This window comes from Ruditapes philippinarum, unplaced genomic scaffold, assembly GCF_026571515.1.
Source record: "Ruditapes philippinarum isolate M1 unplaced genomic scaffold, ASM2657151v2 ctg947_1_1_1_1, whole genome shotgun sequence".
Classification (NCBI taxonomy): domain Eukaryota; kingdom Metazoa; phylum Mollusca; class Bivalvia; order Venerida; family Veneridae; genus Ruditapes; species Ruditapes philippinarum.
Genome location: NW_026861481.1, coordinates 199,375 through 211,715, shown reverse-complemented (window position 1 = coordinate 211,715; position 12,341 = coordinate 199,375). Strand labels below are relative to the sequence as shown.

Here is a 12,341-nt window from a genome sequence, read left to right as displayed (position 1 = left end):
TTTGGGTTATTTACTAGAAGAAATGTACTTGTTACATGCTCCAAACGGGTTACTGACACAATGGTTAAAACAAAAATGAAGAACAAACTGATTTACCCCTACATATTGTATAATTCAACCTATTGGTATGTTTGCTTCTCTGACTGGTTGGAGTGGCTTAAATATACTGATTATATAATTATAATGTTAATTGATAACTTCCAAGATGACACATTGGTCATGAAAATAATATAAGTGGTATTAATTAACATTACTGGTGCAGACTGGTGCAGATCCACTTAAAAATCCAGTAGCTTGGCAAGTTCTTTGCAGCGTTCCACTAGTCTGTTCATAGCCAATATCGCAGGTATAGTCTAATGTAGTATTATATGTGTACGGGTCTGCGATTGGAGTAAGCGATGAATGACTCACTGTTGGAGGAGCTGCGCATGTCACAACTGAAATATAGAAAATTTTAGATAAACAAATAAGTTCTGTAAATAGCAAATAAAAAGTAACATTTTACCATGATCTCTATGAATCAAACGTTTCGCCGCTCTAAACCAAAGTATGATAAAAATTCGTATGTCATAAGCATTACTTGCTTAATGCGTTTTAATCCATGTCATGTATAAATGATTTATATTTTAAGCAACATGCAATATGCCTCTAGATGACTTCTTCCCAAAATATCAGACGTAATAAGAAATGTATAGAAGTAAAAATTACATCCATCTATGTTATTCACAATAGATTAGTTTACTATTTTAACTTGCTTTTACTTTGTTGCTATATGTTTAATAGTTTGTAATAATTAGTAAGACTATCTCAAATCAATTTATTTGCTTATCGTAAGTAAGGTTATTTGCTCACTATCTGATATTCATAAAACAGAAAAAAGACATGCTGCTTTAATAATTTGCAATATGTCTCTAATGGTCTCATTGCATGTTAAAATGATGCGTCCTTGAAAACAATTGTTTGCTGCTGCAAAGGCATTTTGAACAGTTGGAACATATAAGCATATACCAGCATAACAATGTTACCTGAGCACGCATTATATATTTTCTCATCTAATGTTGCCATTTTAAAAATGTATTATTAAAAAAGTACTGCACCGCCTTAGGCTCATAACATCTAAATATAACCAAAACTATTTGACTATATCTATATCAAATATCAGATACTTAGCAACTCTTGCAGCTTGCATGTTTATTTAGAAATTTTACTAGTGCATGCTGGTTGGGTGCCGCTCCAGGTTCCGTCAGCCGTGCAAGTTCGGGTTAAATCCCCGGTATCCAGCTTGTATCCCATGTCACATGTGTACACAACTGGTGTGTTGTAGTCATAACTCGGCTGAACCGGCGACTTTGTTGCAAATGTAATATTAGCAGGCTCTGCGCATGTCACAACTAAACAAGACAAAATGTAAATACCTTATCATTGATAATACAAAATAAACTATAATCATCACTTCTTAAGTATTTTTCTTTCTTTTGTAACAGAAATTGAAAAGAAAATGAATGTGTTACAAGTAATTATTTAACTTGATCATACTTTTGTGTTTAATTGTTTTTTGTTTTTTTATGATCAAAATGGTAAATTATTAACAAGAATAGTAAAGGTTTACTAAATGTTGAATTATTACTACTAGTATTTGTTATGATAACCTTGTGAGACATTGACTGGATCAGGACAAATGATTGAATTACGATTAAATAGATCATACTGACGTCAAAAGAATATCATTCAATTAAATACTTAAATGTTTAAATATGCCAGAACCCTTTTGCAATACCAAATGCTTGATTTAAACAGCTATTTTTTATCATTTGTAAACGTTAATCTAGTTAGAAATGCATGATTTTAATCAATATGTTTTCTCTTATAGTAATTGTTCAAGTTGACAGTTAAATGTAATGGACGTTCTACAGGCCTAAAATGTTCGTTTCCATACTGTTTTGTTTTGTTTCCATTTCAAAAAGAAATATTTAAATTTTTAATGAAATGACATTTAACAAAACTCTATATTGTGTCATAGTTGAAACTAAAAATGTGTTTGAATAAAATGTAAAAATTTACTTTCAATGGAAGATATTGTTTTATTGATTTAACAGTTTGAAGTTGAAGGGACTATTTACTATGATAATATATCATTTCTATAGTTTATTGTTAAATGCAAGCCCATGGTTTCAAAAGCATATTTCATTTCTATTATAATTGTTTTAGAATAATAAATAAGTCGTACTATATCTTGACATTTCTAAAGTTCGTTCTAAACTTCGCCCGAGGGAATCCAGGAATATATCAGTTATGATTATGATTATATATAATCATCATAATTATTGTATAAACATCAAAGGACACAATACCCATGTTGTAAATTAAGAATTAAAACAGAAATGTCCTATGATTCAGATGCATGTTTTTACTTCTTTTAGACCCTCTTGTGTATTATGCATTTAACAGCCTTTATGTCTTAAATACTTAACAGCAAAATGAGATCTACTTTTGAAATATATTGAACGTTAATGATATGTATGACTATGTGTGTGCGCGCGCATGCTTGCGCTTCTGCGGGTTTTGTAAATTTACGTTCTTTAGATCTAAAATAGTTGAAAGATTCTAACAAATTTTATAACTATAAACATGTGTATAACATAGACTTGCAAAATGTAGCTTTTGATTCATTAAAATGTGATGTTTTATAGAACTGAATGCTCTGTAAATATTATCTGAATAATTAATCATTCGGAATAATGTCACGCTAACACAGTTCTAACATTTATGATAAAATCATTAAATAAACAATACACACAAAGTGTTACTTTCAAGCTGAAATATCAAATATAATTAAAGGTAAACAAAAGAGATAGTTTTAGTATCCAATATCTAAAGCGTAGTTTATTTTGATGTTCGAAACATCGATCACAGTTATCTTAAACCATTTTAAGTCCAATGTCACGTTTCAAGTAAAGATCAAAAGAACCACGTACGGTTTTTTTTTTTGAAAAAATAGTTAATTTTTGCAAGACAGGATAATCCCTCGCAAGCCATGAAAACAAATGGAAAATCACAGACATGTTAAATTGTGTTACATAATTATTAAAAGTTCAAAGCAACAGACATTACATGTGATCATTGATTATATAGATGTATGTAAAGTATTCATTTTTTAAATTGTATAATTGTCCAGTTTGCGATGGTTGAAGATCCAGAACTAAAATTGCCTATATTGGCAACATTTTATCAGCTCTATTTGTCGTGTTTTGTTTAATCTATTACGCAATAATACAACCAAAACAATCATACTTGTGCATGTAGGCGCATCTCCCGACAGTGTGCTATTATGCTGGCATGTTCGTGTAAGATCCCCGTTGGTATGGTTATAGCCTGTGATGCAAGCATATGTCAGGTCTGTGTTGTAATTAATAGTTGCTGTATTGGGCGACTTATTAGCAAATGCAATTGCTGGTGCGACACATGTTTTAACTGCAATGCAGGGAAAGCACAAATGCTCGCAGATATATACATAAAGATATACACAGTTGACACATAAAATAATCACTCCAACCTTCTACACGTTCGACATTTTTTTTAAATTGCTTTAGCTCAGATATTTTCATTATAGAAAAGAAATGATAAAGAAGTTTAAAGAAAACAAATTTGACAACAAATAAGTCAAAAGCGCTTCCAAACCATCTTAAATGAATGAAATATTTTACCGAAGAGTTAATACGTATATGGATATACAATAAACAGCAATAATAATCATATTCTTCATAACCATTTTATTAACAAATATTTTGCTAGCGTTGATACAGATACAATGTTAGCTACAGTTTGCCTACAAAGAACAGCATTTTTAGCACAATAATATAAACCAAACTGGCGAGATCAATATATGCTTGAATTTTGAATTTTATTTCACATCTTTTTGTCAAATATATTCGGGGCAGACAAAAAAATACTAACTAGTAACATTTTTAAAAATAAAAATTCATTTCATTTTGTTGGTTGTCAAAATTTACCTGTGCTCGAGTTAAATAGGCTGACATTACTTTTATGTGAAGAATACTGTTTAGAGTGACGCCCTTGGATATTCTTACCAGTAAATATTTCATAGCTTAAAAGTGTGTATTAATTTTTCCCCGAGTGCTAACTGTTCAAATCTCTACAGAACTTCAAAAGTGAAATGTCTTAGAATTGATATGACAATTCAGATGATGCAGAAATGTTTACCATTTGATTCTTAAAATATCTATATACGACTAAACATCGTTTAAACTCTAAAGTTTAAAACGTAAAACTAAATCTATACAAAGAAAAACATTTTTAATAAACAAAGGGTTTATTTAGCGTTAAGATATTTTAATTCACATAATTCTTGGAAGGAAACGAAAGAACCAAAAAACCTACTAGAGCAGACTGGAAGCGTCCCAGATAGATCGCTGCTAGTATCGCATACCCTAACTGTATCGCCGCTCGTGACCTCATATCCTGTGTCGCAAGCATACGTCACAGTTATGTTAAAGTTAACTGGTGACGTCGCTGGTGATTTCGTTCCAAATGTAACATCAGGCGATGCGCAGGTGATCACTAAAAGGGAATGATTAAATGTAAGAAAGTAATGAATGTAAGAATAACGCTGTTCTAAAAAGTTTCAGGAATGAATTTAGATTCTTGGCAGATCATATTGTTGTTTAAATATCTGCATGTACATCGCTTATGAAGATGTGCAGCTTGCTTAGTAAAAGTACATTTCATATCAACGAATGTGTTCGTATGCACACAAGGCAATTAAGCGGTGCAAATGAAAAATGAAATTATGTTAAAACTATCATACAAAGTATTTTATCTTGTGAAAAAAACTTAGTGTGCAAATTGCTTCAAAGCTAAGTAAAATACGTAATAAAAAGTGATATAGAAAACAGATAAGGCGCAGCGCCACTAACATACAAATGCAAACAGGTAGCGTTCCTGAAAGGCTGCCGCTTGCTTGACAAGTCCTTGAAGCGTCGCCGCTAGATATTTCATATCCGAAATCGCATGTATACGTCACAGAAGTGCCGTAGGTGACAGTCGCTGAGGTTGGAGATTTGGTGCCAAGTGTAACAACTTCGATATTAGAGCAGTTAACGACTTTAAAGCAGTGAAAGAGAATGAAAAAGAAGAATTTTACATTTTACTGGACATAACACTTTGATAAAAGCTAAATAAAATAAATAAATATTGTATATACCAAATATTGCAAAAAATGTGTACTTAAGAAATATGTATAAAGAAAAATAGCTTGTATTTGGATCTTGAGAATAAATTGAAAGTCATTTTAATTGTAAGGTTAGCATAGAAATACAATCTTGAAAATACTGTCATACCATGCTGTCATACGTTGCAAAACAAGTAGTTGATATAATATTACTGCACAAGAAATAAACAGGTAAAATCTCAGCCAAATGGTAACAGTTCAATCATTTGACTATGCCCCTTAATGATTAATGGCAGTTAGTAGCATAACAACATGTAGAAGATTGAAAATGACATTATACTGATCTAAGTGTAATTAGTTAGTCTACACGTAGCATTGCCATAATTGTATTTAATTTTGTGTTTGACTTTCCAGATATAATCAATAAGTCACATGACTTATGGAAAATTCTCCTCATTTCAAGCAGAATGTATCTGGAAAATATAGAATAATGAAGAATTCCTAAAACACGCTCAAAACAACAAAATTGAAAATATTGTAGGCTAGGTTTGATTGAACCTGTTGGACGGTAATGGAAAGTGCAATTTACCGTCACCACCCCCTAGCACCGGTTTAAGCAGAATTCAACATTTATTGATACATGAATTGGTAAAATTTGGAACTTTTGAAACATCAACAGATGTGGTCATACAGCGGTTATCATGGAACATTCAATGTGACAAAAGTGCCATTCCATGAAAAGCGGCGTATGGTCCCCATGTTAAAGAATGCCGGTGTCCTAAACGAGAAAACAAAAGGCGGAACTAAAAAATATGGAATTTTGAAAGAGGATCAGAGGTTATGAAGGCTGCATATCACAGATACAATGTAAGACGTCAAAAGACAAATCTAAAAGCAGGCTACATATCCTACGGGTGATTAATCAGTATTCAAGTGAAGAGTGTTGGAACAACCCAACTAGATGAAAAGAGTTAGGCAGTATTTTTATATTTTAGGCAGTTTTTATAATTTGTCCTTTTCATTTTTAATTTTTGTCAATGACCATTGAAATAGTCAATCTTTTTAAATGTATTACTAATTATACTCATCATAAGAACAGGAACAAAAATATAATATTAATTTAAGATATCATTTGAAAAAGAGAATCTGGTGATTGTATAAAAGTCATTGTAAACACAATAGATGCTCATTCATAAGAAAGTCAATATGAGAGAAATACAAATAAATAACAGTTATTCTAAATGTATAACAATTGCTAAGAAATAAAGACATAGATGCCAGAGCACATGTATGCAATGACATGTTTGATGTAAATGCTTAAGAAGTATATAAGTTTTCATAAGAAATCATGTGTCATACGTAATATTGGTTTGCATACAAGTGTATCACTTTCCAGAAGACAATACTTCACAACTATTCTATTAACGTTTCGGGAATTTTATAAGAACAATAGAGGTTTGAATTATGCTTGCTAGCTTGTAGAATAAAACATACTAGAGCAGACCGGAAGTGTTCCGGAAAGAACGCTGCTCGCTTCGCAAGTCCTTACAGTATCACCGCTTGTGACCTCATATCCTGTGTCACATGTATACGTGACAGCTGTGTTGTAATTTACAAAAGCAGACGCTGGCGATTCTGTAGCAAAAGGTACGTCGCTAGAAGGACATGTCTTAACTTGAATATAAAAAAATAAGTGTGCATAACAAAACTATTTTACACATATATTTATTTTTAAAATAATGTAAGCTTGTTATCTTAAAGAATGATGTTCACAACTTCAAATATAGTGGTTTACAACATAGCCGCTTAAAATACATATTAGAATTTAATGCTTATCTAGCCTTATATCACGCTAAATCTAGCCTATAGTATAGCAATGTCGCATGCTTAGAAACTCCTTTTGTACCATTTTCAATGTCATGTAACATTACTATATGGAATCTCTGCTGAAATTTAAGTAATGATATTTAAAGCAAGTCAAAATTCCCAGTGGAGATCAGCGATTGAGGTAATAAATGTTTACACTATCATCACGGTGCAAATCCATATCGGTACCCTCTTTGCGGAATCTGCTCAAACGGTACCCTCTTTGCACATGCACAGGTCATTCTCTGCTAAAAACAAACCAGCGATGTTTAACAATCCAGTAAAATTTCATTGTAATAAGGAAAGGAGGTATGACACGTAGAAAAGATGTATACCACGGAACACTAGAATGTTTTATATATGTGCTGATTCGTCATGTGCCCGTTTTTCATGTACTGCAACTTCAGAATAAGCTACAAAAAATCGACATGTCTTGCCTCGCCCATCACCTCGACATACTTTTCGGGCTGCAATGTAGTATTTTTTACTTTTATGTTATATTACATACTTAACGATTAACGCAAATAAAAGCATATGTCGTGCCTTGAGGGTACCTATGTGTTAAAAAATGAGAGGGTACCTGTGATATAAAAATTCAAATAAAGAGAGGTAGCCTGAACCGCTGCAAAACCGAAAGTAGGGTGTTTTTATAAATTTTACATTTATTTTTGACAATATACTGCCATTTGTCCGAAGATGATATGTAAATGAACATATTAAATATGTACGATACATATATAATCAAGCCACAGGTTCATTGCAGCCCGAAAAGTATGTCGAGGTGATGGGCGAGGCAAGACATGTCGATTTTTGTAGCTTATTCTGAAGTTGCAGTACATGAAAAACGGGCACATGACGAATCAGCACATATATAAAACATTCTAGTGTTCCGTGGTATACATCTTTTCTACGTGTCATACCTCCTTTCCTTATTACAATGAAATTTTACTGGATTGTTATCCATCGCTGGTTTGTTTTTAGCAGAGAATGACCTGTGCATGTGCAAAGAGGGTACCGTTTGAGCAGATTCCGCAAAGAGGGTACCGATATGGATATGCACCGTGGTCATCGCCTGTAAGAACAGACCGGGCAGATGTCTTGCTAACATTTGCTGCAATGCATACAACATACAATTAAATACATAACGCAAGCGATAACCAAACATGTTTTCGATGTTCCACAGAGACAGAACAAACTATCAGAATTTAAATATACATGTATATTATGGTGTCTTGAAAAGACTGCACTAGATGAAAATATCATAATTATGATAAATACACAATGATTCCATATTACACGAGATGAACATCACGTGCTTTCACAAATGTAGCAAACATGCCTGAACATTTTTGTACATTTCCAATTAAAATTTGTAGCCAACATGTTGACAGGTAGTTAACGTTATTTGTATGAAGATACTGTTTTGCAAACATTCAGTATTGGTACGAACTACCCTAAAACATTGAAAAGATATACAAAACATCCATTTCCTCCGAATAGAGAAGTATATTGTTGTTTGTTTGTTTTTTGTTGTTGTTTTTTTGTTTTTGTTTTTTTACCTATAATGTGTATATTGTTCAAAACCAGAAGACAACATTTTAGCTAAAAACAACAGTAATGATAGGGTTGAAAAAATAACTACACTATTACTGACCTCCTTAATGAATAATATACTTGAGAAGACTTGAACTTTCCCAGTAAAAAATGACAACAAAATACCCGGTATGCAGTATTATAAAATACACACGGAAAGGAATTTGAGGTATGCTCCCTGTACACGACTTTTAATGGCGGGCATTTCTTTTATTTGAACCTTCAATCATTTAAATAGTGTTTGAAACGACTCTTTTGAAACACTTGTCTATATTTAAACCCTTAAATATTTGATTGTTTTAAAGTGTACAATATAATTTGTTTCCAAGTACAAATTACTTTCAAATCTCTAGACAACATTAATAGTCAACTGTCGTTGAACATAACCTACAGATGTAATATATATACTTGTTAAACATCTATACACACTAAGTAAAAATACCTGTTGATAAAGGCAGATGTAAAAATGAAGAAGTTAACAAAACATTTCACCTAAAGCTATTTGATGAAGTTTTAAGTCTAGATGTACACAAAGAAATATATCTTTGAAAATACAAAACAGATTTTTCAATCACTAAGATGCGTTCACATGGTACATGAGATTACTAAGATAAAGGAAGAAATAAGAAAACCTACTAGAGCAGACTGGAAGCGTCCCAGATAGATCGCTGCTAGTATCGCATACCCTAACTGTATCGCCGCTCGTGACCTCATATCCTGTGTCGCAAGCATACGTCACAGTTATATTAAAGTTAACTGATGACGTCGCTGGTGATTTTGTTCCAAATGTAACATCAGGCGATGCGCAGGTGATCACTAAAAGTGGATGATTAAATGTGAGAAAGTAATAAATGTTAGAATATCGCTGTCCTATCCTAAGTTACAAAACAAAAAAGTTGAAGTTTTGTCAGTTGACAAGTTGCAGTGTTGCTGATATTTATCTGTAGGCTAAATGGACACTGCAGACGGAAGCTCAAGTAAGAAAAATGCATTTTCATGCAAATAAGACATTAAAGCTCTAAAAATTTGGTAAATAGAAAAATGTGGTAAGCTATATTAAAATACTTAAAGAAATAATTCCCATGCAAATTGATTCAAGCTGAAACAAACATCAAACATAATAAATCAGAACTTATGTAGAAAACAGATTAGGCGCAGCGCCACTAACATACAAGTGCAAATAGGTAGCGTTCCTGAAAGGCTACCGCTTGCTTGACAAGTCCTTGAAGCGTCGCCGCTAGATATTTCATATCCAAAATCGCATGTATACGTCACAGAGGTGCCATAGGTGACAGTCGCCGAGGTTGGAGATTTGGTGCCAAGTGTAACAACTTCGGTATTTGAGCAGTTAACGACTTTAAATCAGTGGGGAAAAAGGAAGAACGATTATACATTTATTTATACTAGAAATAAATCGTTGATGATCGTTAATCTATAAGATAAGGCGCTATGGAATGAAATGCTTTTGCATTGGCTTGAATTTGACATAACGAAGTAACTGTTCAGACACAAAGTGATCTAAATAAAAAGACGATTTTACTAAATAAAACAAACAATGCTTGTAACCTTTAATCATGGATTCATTTACAGTGACAAGACAAAAGAAAATTTACCCAACACTTTGCAATATTTGGGTTCAATTTTTAAATTTTACAATGAAAACAATAATCAATACTCCGCTGACCAACGGAATTGTTCTATAAATATCATTCAGAGTGTATTAATAACGCACCACCCTTACAAAGAGTGGAACATTCTTTGAACAATGTAGGTAGTGTTTTATATTGTATCATAATATTTATCATTATCAGTCATTGGCCAATCACCATTTTAATGGCCATTCTTTTTATATATGAGCCGCGTCACGACAAAACCAACATAGTGGGTTTGCGACCAGCATGGATCCAGACCAGACTGCGCATCCGCGCAGTCTGATCAGGATCCATGCTGTTCGCTTTCATGTTTTCTACTTGTAATAGAGTTGATAAGCGAACAGCATGGATCCTGATCAGACTGCGCGGAGGCTCAGGCTGGTCTGGATCTATGCTTGTCGCAAACCCACTATTTTGGTTTTGTCGTGATGCGGCTCAAATATATTACTAATTCAACTCAACTTGACAGCAAGAAAATGAGCACGTCATCTATTTAAATAAAAATGAAATCGATGGTAAGTTTAAAGAAATATATTCTATCTAAAGCTAGCATAGACAAACAAATTGAGAGTATATAGGTATTGTCATGACTCGCATAGAAAGAGTGGCCATTTAAAGAGGGCGTGTGCATATGTTGACTAATCTTGGCACAAAATTGTGTAGTTTTATTTTCCTCCTTCAAACGTAATTGACAATGCCTTTTGCAGTCATATAAGTTCAATAGCTATCAAATTATATGTAGGATGAGATAACAATATTTCAGATTCGCAGATATATTGATAAATTTATGCTTGTAATAATTGAAGGATGATAAATAATAATAATAAATGTTAGTGAAAAGAATATCCTTGTCCTATATAAGCCAAAAACAATAGGTACCAAAGGTAAATTTTGACTTAAAGACTAGAAATATGCATTTCTTTTTTAAAATGTAAATACCTTTAAGTAAACAGACTTTGATTGTGTCATATATAATACGGAGCCCAGATGTCAATATTAAATGTTGCACTCGTAAAGCTGACCAAATCAAATAAAATGCGTATTTTCAGTTTCTGTATTTTCTGTGTAAATAATGATTTTTCATTGCAAACATATTTTCCGTATTTGCAATGGTGTCTACTACTTTCTTCTAAATTCAGCCAATGCACATAATTTAAGGGTCATTCTTTCAAATAATAATGTCAAAAAAAGAGGAAAATGCATATGATAAACACACATTTAAAGTGTGTGTTTTTTTTTAAATAAATATTGGATCTATTTTCACATAATTGTATAAAAATTATCATATTTCACACGTGGCTACTGCCGCTCATTAAATATCTGTTTGCATACCACTCAATAAAAAATCCTCTATATTGAAAAATTGCGCATATCACATTATTCTTAAGATAATAACGCAAAAAGCAATAAGTTGTATACTTGAACAGACTGGAAGTGTCCCGGAAAGAACGCCGCTAGCTTGGCAAGTCCTTGAAGCATCGCCGCTTGTCAGTTCATAGCCGGTAATACATGTGTAAGTCACTATTGTGTTGTAAACTACCGTCGAGTTTGCAGGGGCTTCTGTAGCAAATGCTGCGTCGCTTGATGCGCAGGTGACAACTTAATATTTAATTAATATTCAATTATTAATTATTGCTTGCAAGCAGCAATTTGAAATGAACATAAAGATGAGAAAGAAACTTAAAATGAGACATTTAATTGTGAAAATTAATAAATGTATAAGCATCCATTATTAAAAATATTCGAGATTGCCGTTTCATTTGTTTCTTTTATTTATTAACCCTTCCTTAAATATATGAAAAGGACTTGCCCATCTTCAAATTTGGATGATTTAGAGAATATTTCAAAATATTTACTTAGTAAATAGCGAAAATTGTAAACCATGATTAGACGGCATGGGTTTGCCAGTTGATCTTGTCTATACTGGCCGCATTGATAGATTCAAACACTTTGCAGGATTATTGGAAACGGAATTAACCCACTTCCGCGCTAGAGCAGTACCTCTAAATACTTTGACATAAAACATTACCACAAAATAGACA

At 32.6% G+C, this 12,341-nt stretch overlaps 1 protein-coding gene across 1 annotated transcript in view; it reads right to left on the bottom strand.

Annotated features, from left to right (window-relative positions):
• LOC132715776 (uncharacterized) overlaps nt 1-12,341 on the bottom strand; it is a 43,189-nt gene that overhangs the window by 21,973 nt on the left and 8,875 nt on the right. Inside the window, exons 4-10 of the mRNA XM_060698841.1 lie at nt 9,284-9,463; nt 6,683-6,862; nt 4,939-5,121; nt 4,399-4,578; nt 3,292-3,471; nt 1,209-1,391; nt 255-437 (exon numbers count right to left, since the gene is read on the bottom strand). Coding sequence (XP_060554824.1) covers nt 255-437; nt 1,209-1,391; nt 3,292-3,471; nt 4,399-4,578; nt 4,939-5,121; nt 6,683-6,862; nt 9,284-9,463 — 1,269 coding nt within the window. The remainder of the gene's footprint in view (nt 1-254; nt 438-1,208; nt 1,392-3,291; nt 3,472-4,398; nt 4,579-4,938; nt 5,122-6,682; nt 6,863-9,283; nt 9,464-12,341) is intronic.